This window comes from Rattus norvegicus, chromosome 1, assembly GCF_036323735.1.
Source record: "Rattus norvegicus strain BN/NHsdMcwi chromosome 1, GRCr8, whole genome shotgun sequence".
NCBI classification, from domain to species: domain Eukaryota; kingdom Metazoa; phylum Chordata; class Mammalia; order Rodentia; family Muridae; genus Rattus; species Rattus norvegicus.
Genome location: NC_086019.1, coordinates 213,839,509 through 213,862,067, shown reverse-complemented (window position 1 = coordinate 213,862,067; position 22,559 = coordinate 213,839,509). Strand labels below are relative to the sequence as shown.

The window sequence follows — 22,559 nt, the reverse complement described above, 5'->3', positions numbered from 1 at the left end:
ACTCTCTAAAGATCTTGTTTCAACTACCACCACCTTGTGTTGACTTTTCTAAGCATCCTAGATATAAATCCTTTCCCGATGCATGCTATACTTTCCTTTATGTAACTGAGCGCACATAATATTCTGTATCTATTATTTATTTATTTGGCTTATTATCCTCTCCTTTCTAGAAAATACCAGCAGTGTTTTTTTCCTGTTTGATACTTTCTCTCTCTCTCTCTCTCTCTCTCTCTCTCTCTCTCTCTCTTTCTCTCTCTCTTTCTCTCTCTGCTTTTTTAAAGTTTTCAAAAACTTTTTATTTAGTTAGTTAGTTAGGTTTTTCAGGATAGGATTTCTCTGCATAGCCCTGGCTGTCCTGGAACTTGCTCTATTGACCAAGCTGGCCTCAAACTAATGAGATCTACCTGCCTCTGCCTCCCGAGTGCTAGGGTTAAGGGCCTGAGCCACCACCACCCAGCACTTATTTTTATTTTACGTATAAGTGCTTGCTTATCTCTAGGCACCGTGTGCATGCCATGTCTATGGAGATCCTCTGGGACTGGAGTTACAGACAGCTGTGAGTCAACTCGTTGAATGCCTGAAGTGAAGCCCCATCTTCCGGAAGAGCAGCCAGTGGTCTTAACTGTTGAGCTATCATCCCCCGGACCCTTCTTTCTCATTTCCTTTTCCTATTTTCTGGGAGGAGTTTCACTAGATAGCACAGGCTGGCCTGGCCTAAAACTTGTTACACGGATCAATATGACCTCAAACTTTAAGAAAAGTGTCTTTTATTTATCATATGTGTAGTGTTTTGCCTGACGGTGTATGTGTGACTGTGTCAGATCCTTTGGAACTGGAGTTAGACAGTTCTAAGCTGCCCTGCGAGTGCTGGGAACCTGGCTCTTTTAGATGAGCAGCCAGTGCTCTTAATCTCTGAGCCATCTCGAAAGCCCCATGGCCTCCAACTCTAAGCAGTCCTCCAACCTCTGTCTCCATAGTACTGGGATCACCGGTATAGCCACCACATCAACTTGGTATTGTTTGCTGCTTGAAACAGCGCCTACCGCTGCAGTAGGCACCGACTGCATGTTGCCAGGGCTACAACTTCTCTGAGCAATAAATGTAGGATAATGATTAAAATCTGAAAAATCCGAGGGGTTGGGGATTTAGCTCAGTGGTAGAGCGCTTGCCTAGCAAGCATAAGGCCCTGGGTTCAGTCCCCAGCTCCGAAAAAAAGAAAAGAAAAAAAAAATCCGTTAGGTTTAAGACTGGAGCGAGGGCGTTCTAATTTTTTTTATGCACTAGTGAAGACTCTGGGGTGGGGGTTGTAGCTCAGTAACAGAACTCTTCTACCAGGTGTGAAACCTTGAATTTGACCCTCAGTACAGGGCTGGGGGTTCATGGGGACCAACCCAAGCCAAGCCAGACAAAATAAAAATCACAAGAAAGCTAAGACTCTGATTCGCACCTCCACCCCAGATTCCAGGGTTAGTCCCAGGGTTTGCAAATTGCTCCATCTCCCCAGGTGAGTCCCATGCAGATCATGTGGAGGTCACACTACCCAGACATCTGCTCAAACTGAAATAAATAGGACCCAGAACACCTGATTTTAACAGCAGCCTTTAAAAAAAAAAACACTTACACAGGAGTTACAAGCCCGTTTTCCCTATAAACAGCGAAGTTTAGGACTACAGCAACTTCTGAATCCTCTGGGTTTAGCACAGTGTATGTACACCTTAATGTTGTGTGAATGAATGTTGAGCAGGATGAAGGAATAACAGAACTTGTTAGAAAAGGCATGCCAAGGGTCAGCTTCTAGAAGGCCAGAAGGCTTCCAGACTTTTGGCTGTGCCCGCGCGCCCGGGCGAAGGCAGCCGGCACTACCGCCCAAGAGGCTCCAAGGGGAGCTGCTGTGGGCCGGCGCGCGCCCTTCCGCTCCGCGTGGTCGTTGCCATAGCTACAGACGCGAACTGTCGAGGGGGCGGGGCCGGCGCGTGCGCGTCATTCCTAGCGCGACGCTCCGCCGCGCCTCCCGCCTTTCTGTTCTCAGGCCCTCCGCGCGCACGGCAACCGTTCCACCTGCGCGCCTTCGCGCTCGCCGCCCACTCTTGTCCGGTTCTGCGCCGGCGCGGGGCCGGCTAGGACGCGCGGGGGTTTTGCGAGACGCATGCGTAGTGCGCGGCCCGCCGCTTCGCTGTCGATCGGGAACCGCCGTTGCCGCCTCCCTACCGGCAAGTGCTAGAAGGGGAGCCGAGGGTCGCTGCCGCCGCCGCCACCGCCACCATGGGGGTAAGTGAGACTGGAGAAGTAATGGGAAGTCTACAGATGCAGGTCATCCTCTGAGTCCTCATTGTTTCTTGAACCCCCTCACGTGACCGTGACCCCCTTACAGCCTCACGTGACCCCCGGCCCCCACTTGACCAGAGTTGCCCCACGCCTCATTGTAAAAGTCCCCGCTTTGAGCCTAGCCCAGAAATCCTCCGGGAATCCTCTTCTTCCTCCCCCTCAACACCCCCTCTCCTCTGTCCCTTCCTGCCTCTCTGACCCCCGAGAGGGCCTCCCCATTCCCGAGCTCCTGTTGAGTCCCTGACGTTAGCCCCTTGCTCCTTGAAGACACCCATCATCTGGCTGTCACGGTCCTAGCGGTTTCCTGTCACCCGGACTTGTAGAGAACTGAGGCCGGGAGGCAAGAAGGCGCATGGCCAAGGTCACACTGATAATGGCTTGGTAATGGCTTGGGCTCTGGACCCCATCCGGCGACTCCGGAGTCCCTATGGCATTTGCTTCCCGCTGCTCAAATCTCTACCCAGCCGATTGCCCTACACTTTTGAACCGGCGCTACCAGCTTCCTCCTGCTCCAGATGAAACATAGCCTGCCTTTCCACGCAAGCATGCCCGTTCAGCTTCTGGCTGCAGTAAAGTGGATCTTAGAAGTTGGATTGCTCTTAGTCACATCACTGCAGGTGGCTTGCAATGGAAGAGGGGGTGGAGACGTTCAGATGAGTCGGGAGGATGGATGGTTAATAGTCCCAGCCTGGAAGGATAGCAACCACCTGTTAACGGTCTGACAGCAAGAAGATGCATTTATATGCCCTTTCCTGGGATGTGCAGATCTAGGGTTGGGTAAAAGCACCTCCTAGAAATGTAACGAGCTCTCCTTAGGGTTCGTGTGGAATTTGCAGCACCCTTAGGGAGTCCTGACTTTGGAACTAGATGTGCCTCAGTGGCAGCCCCATCTTTAATGACTAGCGGCATGACACTGCAGGTGATGGGGCCTTGCTTGATTTTATTCCTGTTGGTGTGATGCATGTGATCTCCCTCTTAGGATGGTGGTGGAAATAAATGAGAAAGTGGATGTAAATAACCCACTAGGTGCCCTTAAGCGGTAGCTGCTGTTTTACTTATAGTCTCAACCTCACTTCAGTGATCCAAAATAGACCGATGCTATTTTTATCCCATTGGGTTTGTCCCTACTGTCTCTAACCTAGATTTTTCCCTCTCTAACAAACAAATCAGTTTATTAGACAAAAAAAGTCTAGCTTGTGTCAAACACTTTTTTAGGAATCCATGTCAAAACAAGACTTGGGTGGTCTGGGGTTCTATAGCTCCGTGGTAATGTGTGCACTTAGCATATGTGAGACCCTGAGTTCAATCTTCACAAAAACCCCCAAACCTCCCAAAACATTTGCGATAGTTCAGGCAGTATTTTTTATTCCTGTTTACCTAATGTGAAGAAAATCAAGGCTAGCCCTTGGCATATTTAACTTGGATTTTAATGAGCAATCCCAGGCCCCAGTTGAAACTAAATGAAATCAAGTTTCTAGTGTCACTCATTAACTCTTTGCCCAGAGTCAGCCATTGCAGACTAAGCCCTCAGCAAAAAAGGTAACAAGTCTCAGGTTCTGGACTTATTCATTGGTGGCACTGAAGTCATGGGGCTCAGGTACACTGTAGACTTGGCTTGCTTTGGGTTCCCATCTGTTGCTCATACTGTGGAGATGTTTCTCACAACAACTTCCATCAGTCTGTCTGCTGACCTAAAACTCAAGGCAGTAGAGACTTGAATGACCCTCACTGGATCCAGTCTGGAATCCTCCCATCACTCTCCTCCGGCCCCGCCTCCGTGCCCCACCTGCATAGCTAGAAGTTGTTCCTAGTAATCACCACCCATTACCCTAGGCAGTACCCCACTTCTTTACCCAGGCTGAGTGATAGTGGGAGCAGGTGGAACAGCACCTCTCAGGGTTCTGCTACTCGCTGGGTTTGAGTTAGAGCATACGTCTCTCTCATTGCTAGCGCCAGCCGGATGGAAGCATTGACCCTGAGGTCTAAGTGATGTCAAACCTCAGACTGGTAAGGGGAGATCAGTATTTCTGGGGAAAGCAGTATTTATATAGCATCAACATGAGCCACGTGTGATGTCACGGGAGGGATGTATACTTTAGGGTTCAAGCCTGAATTTGAGTCTGGGCCTCCTGTTCGTAGACACTGAATGAACACATACTGGTAAGTAAGGTAGAGATTTACCCCGGCCTGGTGGAGCTGAGTCCAGCCGAGGTCGGTAAGACCCGCCAGAACTCTATGGTTCTGTGACTTGAGTTAGTAACTTGTTCTCACAGCTCCACTGTCTAACACATCCTCTTCAGAAAAGCAGAGGCAGAGGGCTGGGCATATAGCTGTTCTATGAAGTACCTGCCTGGCATGCATGAGGCACTGGGTTTGATCCCTAGCACCTCATAAAACTGAGTGAGTTGGGGTTGGGGATTTAGCTCAGTGGTAGAGCGCTTGCCTAGGAAGCGCAAGGCCCTGGGTTCGGTCCCCAGCTCCGGGAAAAAAAAAAAAAAAAAAAAAAAAAAGAACCAGAAAAACTGAGTGAGTTGAGGCAGGAGGAGCAGAAGGTCATCCTTAGCTACATAGCCAGTTAGGAACCAACCTGAGCTATAGGAGATCCTGCAGCCCCCTCAAAGAATGCACTGGCAGAGTATCTGACACTAGTGGGTTCCTGTAAACAGGGACCATTTAAAGCTGAAGATGTAGCTCAGTGTGACATAGTTGCTGTGAATAAGCTTTGGTCCTAGCATATCTATAGCTAGAAAGAGTTTATATCCAGTGCATAGTACCATTTTATCTATAAGGCAGCCCTTTGAGTATTGGTGTGGGAATTATTAGCTCTGTTCTATGGTTGAGGAAACTGAGGTTCTGACATATTGAATAACTTGCCAAAAGGGTTTTAAGTAACATGCCTAAAGTCACAGCTATTAAGTGAAAGAGTTGAGAATCAAATCCAGGTCTCTGGACTCAGAAGCCCACACTCTTTATTATATAAAGCTCCCTTGGGAGAGACACTTAGCCACAAGAAGCTTTACTGCTCACTGTGCTTATTTCCCACTTTAATTAGCAAGTTGTCCTGCGTCCCTGTAGGACAGCCTTACCTCCACAAGGCTTCAGTGACGCTAATTGGAACAGTGGGAGACCACTCTGACTGGTGTTTGCTGGAGTTGCAGAGGAGCCCCTGCCTGTGTGGCCCAGCCTGCCTCCACCCCTCACTCTGCTAGTGGCCAAGTGTTTAAGGAGTGTTGTCCATTATCTCAGTCTCCTCGGTGGTGGCCTTGGGCCTCATTTTGAGGGTTGCCTGGTTTGCCAGTCAGCCTGCAAAAGTCTCAGAAACCGTGTTCCTGTGTTCAGAAATGAGATGTTGTGGAAGAACCCAGGTTTTGTGCTTTGGGGATCCTGGGAATCCTGGTTTCCAGCACCTTTAATCTCGCCCCACAGTGTGTTATGTGGCAGCCCAGCAGTCCTACAGTCTGTTGGCTTGGCAGGATGGAGAAGGGAGCTTAAATCTACTTGCGAAGGTGAAGATAGGCTAGCATCCCAGTTTCCCTGGAGATGTTCAAATGGTCATTTGGGGTGGAAGGTGGGGCATGGCCTTGTCTGGCTGATGGAAAACTCATGTTCCTGATGCTCTGTGGTGAAGCTCTGGGGACTTATCTACTGTTTCTCTTTTCCCTGCCTCCACCTTAGCATGGAGGTGGTATATGAGGTGGCACTGTTGGGAATTGGTTCCCAGGTAATGGACATGAAGAAATCAGTTGCTGAGTGGCTGTCTGAGTGTGCTTGAGGCCCCCAGCTTTATCTCTTTGGTGACCGAGTTCAAGTCTAGATGTGCTTCTGCCCATGGAGACAAATGCTGCCTCTGTGGCCTGGCCCCTCAGGTTGTCTCCTTTTGGCCACTTAATGTCTGGGGATCTGTGCATGAGTCATGTTCCTTTGGGCCTCAGATTCTTAATGTATAAAGGGAAGAATGGCTTCTGCTCTGAGCCTTGACCTGTGTATTTCTGTGAAAGTCCTTTGTTAATGGACTTCAGTGTGGTGCTGAAGCCTATATTCAAGAGAAAACGAGTCCTGGGAAACCTGTTAGTGGGACCACTTCTGTTTCCATTTGCACTCTGAAAACAGCCTCAAGCTGGGGGTATAGCTGAATGCTAGACCACTGGCCTGGCATGCACAAGGCCCTGAGCTCTATCCTTACCAGCACCACAGAGACCAACAGAAACGTGCTCTAGTCTCTGTGCCTTTCCTCTCAGGAGAGGTGAGACATGAGAGCTAGCCTGGCTCCTGGCACAGTGATGGGAAGTAGCTGGTGCTGGCATCTGCCTGTCAGGGTCTTAATTCTTTAACCTTCTGATGCTGAAGCTCACGCTAAGCAGTGCTGTTCCTTTGAACATCCAGGCTGAAGTTATGCTTTGGAGCTTACCCATCTGTTTAACAGCTGGTTTTCTTTCTTTTTTTTTTTTTTTTTTTGGTTCTTTTTTTCGGAGCTGGGGACCGAACCCAGGGCCTTGCGCTTCCTAGGTAAGCGCTCTACCGCTGAGCTAAATCCCCAGCCCCTAACAGCTGGTTTTCAATTCATGTGAATGTGTATTGTTCAATGTCCTATCCTGGGGCCAGGCAGTGCCATGGTCACATTGGTATTGGCGGTATTTGACCTCTCTCCAGTGAGCTGTGGGAGATGTATGCCGGAGTCAGGAGATCTGGGCTGTCCAGTCCTCCCTGGAAGGGTGAGCAAGAAGGCATCATCAAGCACCCTTCTGTTGCCCTGGTGACAATAGCACCAGGCAGGACTGGAGGCTTTACTCTTAGATCAGGGCATGATGCGGTTTTGTTCTAGGACCCAGCAGGGAAAGAGTAGAAAACAACTTTTGATGAAAAGTGGGGGTTGTGGCTCACGCCTGTAATCCTAGCACTTGGGAGGCTGAGACAGGATGATTACTGCTGAGTTGGGGGCCTGCCTGAGCTACTGTATGAAACCACCCTCTTCCTGTGCCCCCCAAAAAAAGCAGGGAGAAGAGGGGTTTTTGAAAGAGCCCCATATTAGCCTTCACATAGGGTCTGATTAAGATACAAGGGACAACTTCTCTTCCCACCCTGCCATCATGCCCTGCAGCTTGGTCTTGCTGACCATGTGGGACTTCTGCCCTGAGGTGAACTCATGAGGCCTTCAGTCCACACTTGACATCAGCAGGTGCATAGTGTGACTGCCACTTAGCCTGGGCTGGGCAGAGCTTCTGGGAGTGGTTCTGAATTGCTTCCACAGGGCTGTGTCTCATAGTCAGAAGACACTTTAAAGAAATGCTGCCTGGGGCTACTTCAGACCCCAGAAAGTTCCCCTAAATGTTCCTGAGAGTGAACATTTCCTCCTTAGGAAGGAGCTGCCTTCCTAAGTAAATGTGCAGATCTGCTGCTGGGCCACACATTCAGGTCAGGTTAACCAGTTCGAGACCCCTTGGATTCCTCTGACGGAATTTGCCATAGCCCTTCCAGTGGTGGTGTTTTTCTTGTTGCAGAGAAAGTCGAGCAAGGCCAAAGAGAAGAAGCAGAAGCGATTGGAGGAGAGAGCAGCCATGGACGCGGTCTGTGCCAAAGTGGATGCAGCCAACAGGGTGACTCTCAGTTCTCCCTCAACTTTAGTTTGCTTCTTTATTTGACTTCTTGGCGCCACCCAGTGGCAGATCTGTGGCACTGTCCCACATGGATTGGGAGGAGGGGCCGTGGTTGGCTCAGGTGTTGAGGGTTGTGTGGAAATGATACAGGTCTTCCTGAAGCAGAGATTGTTTGGGTGAGGAACCCTCTCTTGAGACATGGCATGTGGTTCTTAACCCTTCCTTCTTTCAGAGGTTCCTGGCTGCCCATGGGTACTGTAAGCGCTGCTTCACCCAAGGCGGCTTCACTGGCCTGGTCCCTGGGACTGTTAGATGTGGATCAGTTGGGGGAGGGAGGCTGGGAGCTTTCACACTGAGCCTGAAGAGTTCGGCCTTGGTAGCCTTCCTACATCTGCATCATGCTGTATTTCACATGTCCTCCTAATTATGGGGTAGGGGGTGCACATGAATGTAGGTGTCTGTAGGGGCAGAAGCTTTAATACCCCTTGGAGCTAGTGTTACTGAAAGTTGTAAGCTGTCCTATATGGGTCCTGGGAAATGGGCCCAGTCCTTCTGAAAGTGCAGAACTCCTGAACCATCTTTCTAGCCCAGTATGTTAATTTTTGTTAATCTCCACATTGGTAAATGGCTGTGCCTTTGCAGTGATATTCTGCAATGTCGTGCTTTTCTATCTTGGTGACGGTCAGTTGTAGGTGGTTGGCACTCTTGCTCCTGAGATATTTAAGCAGTCCTCATTTCTTTCCTGGGTTAGTGGCACGGGGACAGGCACTGTGCCCCAGGCCGGTGCTGTTTGTTCTTTCACCACATTGGTGGTTTCCCACGTCCTCATCAGTGTCGTCTTCCTTCGTCTGTGTCTCCTCTGTCCACAGCTTGGAGACCCTCTGGAGGCGTTCCCAGTCTTCAAGAAGTACGACCGCAATGGGTGAGTTGGGCTTAGCGTTCCACATGTCACCTGCTGCTCCACTCTCCAGAGTTCTCCCTTACGAGACAGCAGCAACTGCTGTTGCCTCTGGTTGATGCAGTCAGTCTCCCAGTTAAGGTGATTCGGGAATTGATGGGTGTGCAAGCATTGTGTGTAATTGAGGTTGTATGAGTGCACACTGATAGCCTTCTAAGACTTATATCTTTCTTTGTTCAAAGAATCTAATAAGACTTGGAAACTTGTCGGCTGCTGTCATAGTTTATGATTGGGAACCTGAGGCTCAGAAAATATGAATAACGTTTCTGGGTTTATACAGTACCCTCACATCTGAAGGAGTTTCTGATTCCCAATTCAGTGCTTCTTCCTTGAGTATATAGTATATAATATGCTGGCTGTTTAACACTGGTTAAAGTTCTTAGCCTGGCTTGCCTAGATTTGTAATCAGAAATGGGTCCAAAAACTTGGCTTGAGCTGAGCAGTGGTAGCTCACGCCTTTGATCCTAGCACTCAGAAGGCAGAGGCAGGTGGATCTCTGAGTTCTAGGCTAGCCTGATCTACAAAGTGAGTTCCAAGATGGCCAGGAATACATAAAGGTGGCAGTCTCAAAAAACAGAGCAGAACAACAGCAACAGAAAACTTGTCTGTGTCTGAAGAGTGGGACAGAGTATTGACATACACAAAAATAAATAAATCTTTAAAAAAAAATTGGCTTGGAGAGGCAGAAGGATCATGAGTTTGAGACTAGTCTAGACTATATAGTAAGGCACTGATACTGTCTTAACAATCAAAGAACAATGGCTCCATGGTTAAGAGCACTGACTGCTCATCCAGAGGTCCTGAGTTCAATTCCCAGCTATCACATGGCAGCTCACAACCATCTGTAATGGGATCTGATGCCCTCTTCTGTGTGTCTGAAGACAGCTACAGTGTACTCATATACATAAAACAAAACTTTTAAAAAATTAAAGAGCAAAATAGAAGAAAGAAAAAAAATATTGGGGTCTAATGGTTCTCCTTAGGAGAAGGCTTAGACCCAAAGCGCTGATTCATGGAGCCTGCCTACAGTAAATATGGCTGTTGTGACTGCCATCTCAGGTGGCATTTGGATCTAAGTTGCAGGCCCTTTTCCTTTGCCCTCCCGTTTTATTCTGTGCTGTGCTCCCTTGACTCAGAGAGGTCAGAGGTCACACTTCCTTTGTGTTATGGTAAAGAGTGGTTGGACCTTTCATTATTGTCCCTGGAAATAAGGATGTTGCTAGAAAGTGTTGAGGTGTGCTGAGGAGATGTGAACAGGTGTAGAGGGGCAGCTGCATAAATTCCTAAGCCCTGTGGCATTTTACAGCTACGTGGCAACCATATCTTCCCATCTGGGGTCTGACACATAACAGTTCCTGTGGCAGCTTTGTTCCTCAGTCTCTGGGAGGTCGTGGCCTGATTAGAGATCTCTCCTGTGGTTTTACTTAGTGTTTTTTATGTGCTGTGTGTCTATTGACTTCCAGAAATCTGGACCCACTCGGAGGCAAGGCACATAGTAGGTTAGCTGTTCCGTAGCTTGCATTTCATATGGTTCCTGTAGCTGTGGTCCTTCTTCAGCATGTCATGACAGCACTTGAGAAGCTCAGGCAGAGGGGTTTCTGTGAGTTTGAGGGCTGCATACTGATTCAAGACAGCCCGAGGAAGTTGGGGATTTAGCTCAGTGGTAGAGCTCTTGCTAGGCCCTGGGTTCGGTCCCCAGCTCCGAAAAAAAAGAAAAGAAAAAAAAAAAAAAAGAAAAAAAAGACCAGCCCGAGCTACCTGGGAAGACCAAAAATAAAAAAGTACAGATGAATGTAGGCTGACCTTTGGGTGTTTTCTAGCTAATGGGTGCAGTGCTGGGTTTGGATGATTGATACTTGGGAGGGAAGGCTCTTCCAAGACAGGAGGTTAAGGTCTTTCTGGTCAGCAGAGATGACAGTTGATTCCAGTGGGAACTTCCATTGTGAAGATTGTGTCAAAGGCTCGTGAAAGATGCTGTATGGGAATTCTTTAAAGGCTTAATTTTAGACAGGTGACCTATCATTCTAGAATTTGGGAGGCCGAAGCAGAAGAGTTCAAGGTTACTCTAAGGTGCATAGTGAGAGCCTGTGTCAAAAAGAAATAAAATAAAAAAGGTTAGTGGGCAGACAGACAAAAACACTGATGAGGTAGTTCCACAGGTAGGTGCTTGCCACATAAGCCTGATGGCTTGAATTTGATCCCCAGATACCTATGGTAGAAGAAAACCTGTTTCCTGAAGTTGTCCTCTGACCTCCGAGTGGGTCTTCACTCATACCCCCCCACCCCAACCCCACACACACACACACACACACACACACACTCACACACACACTCACTCTCTCTCTCTCTCTCTCTCTCTCTCTCTCTCTCTCTCTCTCTCTCTCACTCACACACGTTGCTTTATGTTTTTCCAGATAGGGTCTTACTGTGTAGACTATAGCCTTGGCTGGCGTGGAGGGAGCTTGTGTTCTGTAGACCTGATGTACAGACTGGGCTGATTGCCCACGGTCAGTCTGTTTGTCTGCTGAGTGCTAGGATTAAAGGTGTGTCCCACTACACCCAGTAACTTAAATAAATATTTGTTTCATTTCAAATTGTATGTATGTATGTGGGTATGTGCACATGAATGCAAGTGTCCTGAGGCCAGGGGCATCTGGAGCTCCAGTTAGAAGCCATCATCAATGAATGAGGTGGGTGCTGGGTGCCAAACTCAGTGTCCCTGGAAGAGCAGCCAGCATCTGAACTTCACTGCGGAGCCGTTATCCAGCTCCTTCCCACATTTTTTTTTCTTTTCTTTTTTTTGGAGCTGGGGACCGAACCCAGGGCCTTGCAGTTGCTAGGCAAGCGCTCTACCACTGAGCTAAATCCCCAACCCCCCCACATTTTTTTTTTAAACTAGAGTTTTTTGGACTAATTTCTCTCAGTCTCCTTGGAAAGAGGGGCCTTAATGTGTAGAGCAGTGCTTTAGACCTGTTCTGCCTGTGTGATGAGATGTCCGTCGCCATTGGGTGTTAGGGGAAGAAGAACAGACACATGGGACGGGGCTGCAGAAGGGCGTTTGGTTTCAGTCTTGAAAGGTGCAGGTCGAGGGGGGAAAGGGGTGGCGCGCGCGCCATTTCTAGTCGTTTTCAAAGCGCCTCGCGCTGATTCTCACGGGCCAGGCTGCCGGCCCCCCGCTCTGCCCTGGGTTGGTAGCTTATGTCGATCTTGATGAAAGAGCAATCGATGCTCTCAGGGAATTTAATGAAGAAGGAGCTCTGTCTGTGCTGCAGCAGTTCAAAGAGAGCGACTTATCCCATGTTCAGAACAAAAGTGCATTTTTATGTGGAGTTATGAAGACCTACAGGCAAAGAGAGAAACAAGGCAGCAAGGTACAAGAGTCCACGAAAGGGCCTGATGAAGCAAAGATCAAGGCCTTGCTCGAGAGGACTGGTTATACTTTGGATGTAACCACAGGACAGAGGAAGTATGGTGGGCCTCCACCAGACAGTGTGTACTCAGGTGTGCAACCAGGAATTGGAACAGAGGTCTTTGTAGGTAAAATTCCAAGAGACTTGTATGAGGATGAGTTGGTGCCCCTTTTTGAGAAGGCTGGTCCTATCTGGGATCTACGCCTCATGATGGATCCACTTTCTGGTCAGAACAGAGGCTATGCGTTTATCACCTTCTGTGGAAAGGAAGCCGCCCAGGAAGCAGTTAAACTGTGTGACAGCTATGAGATTCGCCCTGGTAAACACCTGGGAGTGTGCATTTCTGTGGCAAACAACAGACTTTTTGTTGGATCCATTCCAAAGAATAAAACTAAAGAGAATATTCTGGAAGAGTTCAGTAAAGTCACAGAGGGTTTGGTGGACGTTATTCTCTATCATCAACCCGATGACAAAAAGAAGAATCGGGGGTTCTGCTTCCTTGAATATGAGGATCACAAGTCAGCAGCACAAGCCAGACGCCGGCTGATGAGTGGAAAAGTCAAAGTGTGGGGAAATGTAGTTACAGTTGAGTGGGCTGACCCCGTGGAAGAACCGGATCCGGAAGTCATGGCAAAGGTAAAAGTTTTATTTGTGAGAAACCTGGCTACTACAGTGACAGAAGAAATACTAGAAAAGTCATTCTCTGAATTTGGAAAACTGGAGAGAGTGAAGAAGTTGAAAGATTATGCATTTGTTCATTTTGAAGACAGAGGAGCTGCTGTTAAGGCTATGGATGAAATGAATGGAAAAGAAATAGAAGGGGAAGAAATTGAAATTGTCTTAGCTAAGCCACCAGACAAGAAAAGGAAAGAGCGCCAAGCTGCTAGACAGGCCTCCAGAAGCACTGCGTATGAAGATTATTATTATCACCCTCCTCCCCGAATGCCGCCTCCAATGAGAGGTCGAGGTCGCGGAGGGAGAGGTGGATATGGCTACCCTCCAGATTACTATGGTTATGAAGACTACTATGATGATTACTATGGTTATGATTATCACGACTACCGTGGAGGCTATGAAGATCCCTACTACGGCTATGATGATGGCTATGCAGTAAGAGGAAGAGGAGGAGGAAGGGGGGGGTGAGGTGCTCCACCACCACCAAGGGGGCGGGGAGCACCACCTCCAAGAGGTAGAGCTGGCTATTCACAGAGGGGGGCACCTTTGGGACCACCAAGAGGCTCAAGGGGTGGCAGAGGGGGTCCTGCACAACAGCAGAGAGGCCGTGGTTCTCGTGGAGCTCGGGGCAATCGAGGGGGCAATGTAGGAGGCAAGAGAAAGGCAGATGGGTACAACCAGCCTGATTCCAAACGTCGTCAGACCAACAACCAACAGAACTGGGGTTCCCAACCCATCGCTCAGCAGCCGCTTCAGCAAGGTGGTGACTATTCTGGTAACTATGGTTACAATAATGACAACCAAGAATTTTATCAGGATACTTATGGGCAACAGTGGAAATAGACAAGTGAGGGCTTGTAAACGATTCTGTCAAGATCCGATTGGCTCTAGATCTACATTCTTCAAACAAAATTGGCGTAACTGTTTCATCTTTAAGTAGCAGTTTGCTGCCATTTGTATTCAGCTGAAGAAGTCACTCTTGTGTATATTCTCAAGGCTTCTTATTTTTCTTCTTTTCTAAATGCTCTCGGACATTACTGGGCTTGCAGAGGTCCCTTATTCTGGGGTCACAATGCTTTTACCGTTCCAAGCTTCATCCTAGCTTCAGAACAAACTGTAAATCATGATTTTGCAGAGCCTTTGGTTTGGACAGTTCTGTGTTTTGGATGTGGAATAGATTACATAGGAGTATGACGTATGCTGTAAATAAAAGTACAACAGTACTTTGTCTCAGTACTTTTAAGGAATTAAAGCAAACAGACTTAAGTTTCCTTGTATTGAAAATAACCTATGACTGTATGTTTTGCATTCCTAGAAGCAGGTTAACTGTGTTTTTAAATTGTTATAACCACACCTTTTTGAAATCTGCCCTACAAAATTTGTTTGGCTTAAACGTCAAAGCCGTGACAATTTGTTCTTTGATGTGATTGTATTTCCAATTTCTTGTTCATGTAAGATTTCAATAAAACTCAAAAATCTATTCAAAACAAAAAAAAAAAAACAAAAAACAAAAAAAAAAAAAGAAAAAAAAAAAAAAAAAGAAAGGTGCAGGTCGTCCAACTGCTTTTAAAGGCATGACAGGTGGATAAGAGAGACCTGGGCCTCTGACAGTCCAGTGAGAGAAGGGCAGAGGTTAGAGTTAGAGGGACGTGTGCTTACAGTCAGCTAGGAGACAGTGTTTCTGGTAACATATTATTAGGTGTGTTATTAGAAACTGAGGGGACTGAGCAGGTATGGGAAAGCAAAAATGTAGCCAAGAAAGAGAGCAGTTGACAGAGGAGTCTGATCAAAGCAGTCCAGGAAATGGGCCCTGTGGCAGGAGGGCGGCCATATGATAACAGTTGTTAATCCTAGGTCTGGAAAACTTGGCTTTCCCTTTTAGGGTACCTGGGACTGGCATGCCTCCCTGACGGACATTCAGGAAGGAATAGCAGTGTCCTGATGAGAGCCCCAGGCCTGATGCCTCCTGTCTGCTTCTCAGGTTGAATGTCTCCATTGAATGTAAGCGAGTGTCTGGATTGGAGCCAGCCACTGTGGATTGGGCCTTCGACCTGACCAAAACCAATATGCAGACGATGTAAGCATGGCCCTACCAAGGGCAACCCTGTACCCAATGGCTTTCGTCCAAGGCCCCCTGTCCTGATTGCCCCAACTCCCCAGGTATGAGCAAAGTGAGTGGGGCTGGAAGGACCGAGAAAAACGGGAGGAAATGACCGATGACCGAGCCTGGTACCTCATTGCTTGGGAAAACAATTCCATCCCAGTTGCCTTTTCTCACTTCCGATTTGATGTGGAGTGCGGGGATGAAGTCCTGTACTGGTAGGAACCGAGGTTTACGGTGGGGTGGAGGGCAGGAAAGCAAGTGGCAGAGCCGGCTGCCCTCTCTGGGCTTAGGGCCTGCCTGAGGCTGCAGGCTCCTCCATTGGGTCTAGGCACTCAGTCCTCTGCTTTCTCTGTTAGCTATGAAGTGCAGTTGGAAAGCAAGGTGCGACGGAAAGGCCTAGGGAAGTTCCTCATTCAGATCCTGCAGCTCATGGCCAACAGGTAAGGGGCTGTGGCATGGCTGGGTGGAAAGAACTGCACTGAGGAGGTGGTTTCCTTGGACTTCCTCAAGGAAAAAGGCATCTAGACCCTGTCAGGAAGATGAACCTGCTTTGCTGTGACTCTACGTTAAGAGGACAAGTGGGACAGACCCCTGACACTGAGGCACTCTGACCAACCTGCTGTGGTAGGAGGGGCTTAGTGTCAGGGTCCCCAAGATCTTTGCAGACTGGAGGAAGGATAGAAAGAAGTAGGAGAGAGTGGAGACCTGAACTTAGTTTCTGCATCACCCCACCCGCCCCCTCGTTATTTGAGACAGAGTTTCTGTTATTTGAGACAGAGTTTCTGTGTGGCCCTGGCTGTCCGGGAACTCTCTGTAGGTTAGGCTGGCCTTGAATTCACAGATACTCGCCTGCCTCTGCCCCTGCTTATTCACTGTATTTTGTTGATATGTTTTAGTTTTTTGAGGCTGGGTCTCACTCACAGGGTAGCCTTTAACCCAGGGAAATCCCCTTGCCTCAGTTTCCCAACCATTGATGTTGTAGGCATGAGAAACTGTGTCCAATATGCCTGTTTTTGAGATTTTTTTTAAAAATATGGATATTTTTCCTGTATTTATGGGCACTGTGTTGGTGCTTGGTACTTTTAGCGGCCAGAAGAGGGCATCGGATTCCTTGGAACTAGGGTTACAGATGGTTGTGCACCTTAATATCAGTGCTAGAGATTTAACCCCAGGTCTTCTGCAACTCCTGAGACATTTCTCCAAACCTTTTTTTTTTTTTTTTTGGTTCTTTTTTGTTTTTTTTCGGAGCTGGGGACCGAACCCAGGGCCTTGCGCTTCCTAGGCAAGCGCTCTACCACTGAGCTAAATCCCCAACCCCCAAACCTTTTTTTAATACACACTTTTGTGTATGTTTGTGTGTATGTGTGTTGGTGTGTGCATGTGTGTGTGCGTGCGCGTGTGTATGTGTGTGTGTTGGTGTGTGCGTGTGTGTGCCATGTGGGTGTAGTGCCTACGGAGGCCAGAAGGATGTGAGAGACTAGGTCTTGAGCTACAAGCAGGTAGATATGAGTTACCCTGTGGCTATGGCTAGGAAGGAAACTCCAATCCTCTGGAAGACCCGAGTGTTCTACAGTACTGAGCCAACTGTTTGATTCTGTTTCTAAAAGACGCTCCCTCTGCTTTCTTCCAGCACACAGATGAAGAAGGTGATGTTAACTGTTTTTAAACACAATCATGGCGCCTATCAGTTCTTCCGGGAGGCACTTCAGTAAGGAACAAGCTCTGGTGTGGTCCCTCAGGGTGGTTAGGGTGGTCCTCTTGCTGGTTCCCGGGTACCTGCTTGTTCTCCTCCTGACTCTAGTCAGTGCCCCACAGGCTCTGGGGTTTTTGAGATGGTATTGCAGTGCCTTCTGACTTAGCCCTCATTCCCCATCCCAGAGGTCTCAGAACTGTTAGAGCAAAGCATTGAGCTTCCCAACACCAGGCCTTTCTCTGTCTGTCGTGCAGGTTTGACATTGATGACTCTTCCCCCAGCATGTCTGGTTGCTGTGGGGAGGACTGCTCCTATGAGATCCTGAGCCGGAGGACCAAGTTTGGGGACAGTCAGCACTCCCACACGGGCGGGCACTGTGGTGGCTGTTGCCACTGAACTCCTAGAACCACTTGCAAGGGAAGTCACTCTCCTTAGGCCTGTCCTCTCCCCTGGTCTTATGCTACTTGCCAGTTCTGCATGAGCCAGGCCTATCCTGAGAACACAGAACCCTGGGGAGCAGTGACCCCACTGCCTTTCCACCTCCCTCCTGGAAAAGCAAGAGTGCCAGGAGGGAGCACCGAGGACAGGGTGCTGCGCGGATGACAGCTTGGCCATCAAGCCCCGCCTTGTGTAGTAACTGCCTCCTTACTTAGTTCTTGGGCCCCTAAAATGGAAGGCTCCCTCTTGTCTGCATCTGGATTCCTGACAGGGCTGCACACCATGCCCCATACGGACAAATGGAATGTTCATACTCAGTTTGTAAAGGCCTGGGGTTTGCTGGTCCCCAGAAAGGACTGGATGCAAATCTGGGCGCACAGCGCACGTTGGACATCTTTTCTCTGTGGACAAAGTGCTCTTTCAAAGACCATGCAGCCCTTGATGTTAAGGTGCAGGGGTTTGCGCCGTGATCTTATAGATCCACAGGGTAGCGTCTCAGGGGACCAGTCAACTTCAGGAGGGAGTCTGCCTCCATCACTATCAGTAAGGCAGAGAAGACCAGGAAGAGCTTCACTTACATGTTTGTCATAGGGATATGGCCTCTCTGGGCCTTTGGACTTTGCTGCATTTTCATGATCTTGACTTGACCTTTTTATTCAAGAAGGAAGTCAAAGTCCTGCCTGTTCTCACACCTCCTTCTCAGTCCAGATACCTCTGTTCTTAGTCTCAAGGGGAGTAACATCAGGGAACCCCTCGTCTTCCCCCAGAATATGAATCCATTTCTTCCTGTTCTTGGTGCTGATAGCTCTCTGAAGGTAGGGTGCTTCCCTGCCACCCTCCCTGCCTGAGGAGCCCCAGCCAGCAGCAGGCCCCTTTGCCTGTTCTCCCTAGCCCCATCCCTCACTGCCTCAATGAGGCACTCATGCCGTTGTCTTGGCTTCCCTGGGATGCCTTTCAGTGGCCACCACTGCTTTCCTGTCATGGGTGTCACCCTAAGTGGCAGGCTAGAGCCAGAAGGCCTCCTCCTCAGGGGATGCAGGCTCAGAATGTGAACTTGTTCTGACCTCTGGATCCTATTCTTCAAGGAAGCAAAACCAAATCCTCACCTAGGAAAACACACTTGCCACTTCTCCATTGCCATCCCCGAGTGCCGCCTTGGGAGGCATGTGAGAGAGCTTGCCTTTGTGCAGTTGCTCTTTGAGACTCTGATCCTGACCTCAGAGTCTGCTCACCTGACCCCCTGCTTGACTCAGGCTATCTGTTGTGGCAAGTCTCCTCAAAGCAGTCACCACCTCTCACCCAGATCCTTGGCTTGTGCAGTAGCCTGGTCATAGAGGGTCCTTTTTTACCTGGTCTGTCCTCTGTTGAGCACCCCATGCTATTCTTAGGCCTCAGCCTTGCCTTGGAGAAGGCCTTGCAGCTTACACTGGGATAGGTCTACCTTTGTCTGGCTTGCTAGCTTCGGGGGGGGGGGGGGCTATACCTCTGGTGAGAGTTGAGGCTGCCCAGAGGGAATTAGTAGGCTCCTTCCAAGAATCATGGAATAGGAACATGCTTGGAAGAGTTCTTTCCTGATCTCTGTCTTAGATCATGAATCTCTGATACCTCCCACTTAGGTCCAGAAGGACCCCCCAGTGTAAACCCATGTGAGGTGAATTGAGTGTCTTGTCTCCGTTACTGGACACCCAGCACCAGGACTCTTATGGTGCTCAGTGCCTGCCCTGTTCAGGCCCCATCCCAGAGGGCCCTTCAGGATCTTTCACTGGACCCGAGGGATGCTGGCCAAGACCAGATTACTCCTGTGGATGTTAAGCCCAGTGGTTTATCAGGCATCTTCCTTCTTCCACCTCTCGATTTTGAGAAACAGCAGGTCTAGTCTACTGTACCAGGCTCTTTGGTTTTTTGTTCCAGGTGTGTTAAAATGGTTTTTAAAGGTTTTTGTTTTGTTTTAGTGAACCTATTCCATTTCAGGTTATTTTTGTTGATGTTTAATGTGTATGGTTCTTTTTAACCCTTTCTGGAGGGTTGGGGGGTATTTTTGTTTTTAAGATCAAAGTTGGAAGGTAATTTTGTTTTATTTTTTTTTCCTAGCAGCTTGTTATCACTGGAAGCAAAGGGGAAAAAGTCTCTCTTTGTACCCATTTTATTTGTATGTCATTAATAAAAAGATACTTTGTTCAGATGCTGGGATGGTGTCCAGATAGTGGGTGCCATGGGCAGTGGGTGGCCAGCTTTGGCTTTGGGAGGCACGAGCCTGTTCTGGCCTCACACCCTTCCTGCAGAGGAAGTCTCATGGAGCCCAAGTGCTTGTGTTTGTGCCATTTCCCAGAAGTTATGGGGTGAGGTTAGGGATGTTCAGAACACTGTCTGCTTGGCATCCTGGAGCAGGCCCTGAGCCAGGCACTGACTTTGGGCATCAGTGCCCAGACATGAGTTCAGAGCTCTGAGTGAGCTGAAGGATGAGTTTGTCGCTGTGTTTGCTGTGTTACTCAGAATATTCCTCATCAAAGTTTTCAGTGAGTACTCTGAAGTCGCTCCTCACAGAGTGCAAAGTGTAGCAGGACAGAGTTTCACAGCTTGCTTCCCAAGCTGGGCTTCTGCCAGGCACAGGTTCAGAGGCAGAAAGTGGTCCTGAGAGCTGGAGCTCAGAGCTCCTGTGACAGAGAACATCACCGTATGCTTGGTCAGTGTGGCGGTAGGTGGGGGCCTAGGCAGATCTGGGGGAGAAGGGTCAGCAATAGCAAGTTGGAGCCTTTCCCCCCAAATGGGAGCTTGCGCAGGGCATGGCTGGTGCAGTGCCTGTGAGTGTTCTGCCCCTCAAGTTTGTGTGTGTGTGTGCGTGCGTGTGCGTGTGCGTGTGTGTGTTGGGAATGGAACGTGGCTGTTTCCATGCTAAGTATAGGTACACTACCATGGAACCACAAGCCCAGTCCTTGGCTTTGGTTTTGTTTTTTCAAGGAAAAAATGGCAATTATGTATTTAGGTCAGACTTGCACTCATTGTAGGCCAGATTAGCCTTGAACTCATACCAGTCCTGTTTCCAGCACTCAAGTGCTGTGGTGCCCTTCAGCTTGTCTTCACATCTGACTTAAACTGAGGTGATTTTCTCTGAATGAACATCATCTTGCCTGGGATGGCAAGTGGTGCTGAAACAATGGAGCCTGTCAACACAAGTCTGAGGCCTAGGAGAGCTGCCATTGGTACCCCATTTTGCCGCCTTTCCCATGTGTGGTATAGCTCTTGGGGCTGCTGCTTGGTCCCTCCAGCTGTAGTGCCAGCTTCACTTGGCTGGAAGTCAGTGAGTTGTGAGCCTTTTGGGTAGGTCATCCATTACCCGGTAGTCACTACTGCCAAGTTTAAAGGTTTCTTTGAGATACTCTATCCCTGAGCAACACAGGCTGTTTCTACTGCCTAAGATTAGGCTTAATGTGGAGGGGAGTATGGCAGCCTCAGTCTGGTAGGTGGGGATCCTGCTTGGTGAGACCAGACATACTCAGGGTAGACTTAGCCCAAGAATGCTCTGCACACGTCACTGTGTTTATCCTTTAGGGTCCTGTCCCATAGCTGGTAGAATTTAAAGGTGAAACTGCTTGCCATAGCCCTCCCTAAAGAAAGTGGCAGAGCCTGGACATGGGCTAGCAGGGCAAGATGTCCTCTTTTCAGCTTGCAGCTCGTGAGTGTAGGAGGGAGCCCCGTTCCCCCACTGTTCCCATTCCTTTAGTCTCCATCCTAGGTTGTCAGGCCAGACAGCCATGTTTGCCAGAGGGAAGCCATTGCACTGACACCTCACTGCTTACCCAGTGGATGTGTCGAGCCATTTCAGGATACCTGGAGTGTGGTGACAGCTGTGTCCAGGAAGAGCAAACACCTCCAGGACCCTCTCCAACTGTCACTGTCCCCTCTCCAACCCCACTCTGCTCTCTGTTGCCTGCTTAGGTTCCTAAACCAGCTCTGTTGTAACTGAGAGCTAAGCCCTGTTCTCTGCCTCCTGCTGGATTTTTTTTTTTTTTCGGAGCTGGGGACCGAACCCAGGGCCTTGCGCTTGCTAGGCAAGCGCTCTACCACTGAGCTAAATCCCCAACCCCCTCCTGCTGGATTTTGCCAGGACGTTGTATGGCCCTATGTTGGGCATATCCTGAAACTGCCCTGGTGTCTCCTGCTGTTACTCACCTAGAAAGTTAGTTTCCTATGGATGTAAGGAGGACCAGACACCTTTACCATCAGTGAGAACCTCAGAGTAAGTTCCTAAAGATTAGCGTAGGTTCTTTCTGCCAGCCCTAGGGTTCATGTCTGTACCATTCAACATGCTGAGGAGAGTTGAGACTAGGAGCAGACTGGAGAGCTACAGCTGAGGTCCTCAGCAGCTCCGGATCAGGTAGTCAGGGAGGTGGCTGTGTGCAGGGGCAGCAAAAGGACTTTGCTGTGGTGGCAGCCTCAGCATCTGCTAGGCTGAAGCCCTTCTAAACTGGAGGAAAGGTCACCTGGTTTTTCTCCTGGCTGTTTGTCCAGTGGTGTCTAGGGCCAGCTAGAATGGACACGGGGTATCATCTGGTCAATATATATCTTACCGGTATCAATATCAGGCACTGAGGACAAGAGTGTAAGGAGGATGCAGGGCAGTGGACCAGCTGCTCTGCCCATCCTCAAGGCCTAGCATCTCTCCCTACTGTCCTGGATTGGGAAGGGGGAGGGGTAGAAGCCATCAGTTTGATGGGCAATCACAGGTGAGGAATGGTGCTCCTTGTCCTTGCAAGCACAGATTACCCAGAATGCCAGACGTGATGGTCTAAATGAGAATGTTCCTCATAGGCTCAAGTTTGAATGCTTGGTCCCCAGTGAGTGGTGCCCTGTGCCTATGTGAAGGAGGTGTGAAGAACTGTGTTACGGGGCACAGGCTTTGAACTCTGAAAGCTAGGCACATCATGCCTGCTTCTGGGACGCTCTTGCCTTGTTCAAGCCGTCACACCTGTTACCTGCTGCCTCTACTCCGCCTTCATGGCCTTTAACCCTCTGGAACAGTAAGCCCAAATAAACTGCATCTTAACTTGCCTTGGTCGTGGTGTTTCATCGCAGCTAGAAAAGTAATACAACAATGACAAAGCCTGATGTGGTATATATTACTATCACCCTGTCACTTGGGTGGCAGAGGCAGAAAAATTGTTATAAATATGATATATGATACCAACTGAGTCCACATAGCAAATGTCAGACCAGCCAGGTCCAAAACAAAAATTTCAAAAATACCCATCTAAAATCCCTATTTTGTTGGAAAGTTGATACATACTTGAGGATGGTATAGTCTCTTGACTCCACCTCCTAAATGCTGGGATTACAGGTATGGGCTACCAACTCAGGTTTATAT

General features: G+C 48.8%; 1 protein-coding gene and 1 pseudogene across 3 annotated transcripts; both read left to right on the top strand.

Annotated features, from left to right (window-relative positions):
* The first annotated feature begins 1,988 nt into the window (after positions 1–1,988).
* On the top strand, positions 1,989–19,382 carry Naa40 (N(alpha)-acetyltransferase 40, NatD catalytic subunit). Of its 3 annotated transcripts, NM_001108518.1 has the most exons (8): positions 2,021–2,268; positions 7,824–7,919; positions 8,789–8,841; positions 14,944–15,039; positions 15,123–15,281; positions 15,423–15,506; positions 16,697–16,774; positions 17,014–19,382. In NM_001108518.1, exons 1-8 carry the CDS (start codon positions 2,263–2,265, stop codon positions 17,153–17,155), a joined length of 714 nt encoding a protein of 237 aa, NP_001101988.1. In that variant the 5' UTR covers positions 2,021–2,262; the 3' UTR covers positions 17,156–19,382. The 3 variants fall into 3 exon arrangements, with proteins under 3 accessions (XP_038940010.1, XP_038940000.1, NP_001101988.1); XM_039084072.2 differs by lacking the exon at positions 15,123–15,281 and having other exon boundaries at positions 1,993–2,268; positions 17,014–19,379; XM_039084082.2 differs by lacking the exons at positions 14,944–15,039; positions 15,123–15,281; positions 15,423–15,506 and having other exon boundaries at positions 1,989–2,268; positions 17,014–19,379.
* Positions 11,954–14,228, top strand: Hnrnpr-ps2 (heterogeneous nuclear ribonucleoprotein R, pseudogene 2; annotated as a pseudogene).
* Positions 19,383–22,559: the final 3,177 nt, after the last annotated feature.

What these genes read in the sequence shown, in the direction of transcription:
- Naa40 (NM_001108518.1), top strand. An exon ending in AAGTGGATGCAGCCAACAGG is followed by an intron (nt 7,920 to 8,788) that starts GTGACTCTCAGT and finishes CTCTGTCCACAG; the next exon opens with CTTGGAGACCCTCTGGAGGC. An exon ending in GGGGATGAAGTCCTGTACTG is followed by an intron (nt 15,282 to 15,422) that starts GTAGGAACCGAG and finishes TTTCTCTGTTAG; the next exon opens with CTATGAAGTGCAGTTGGAAA.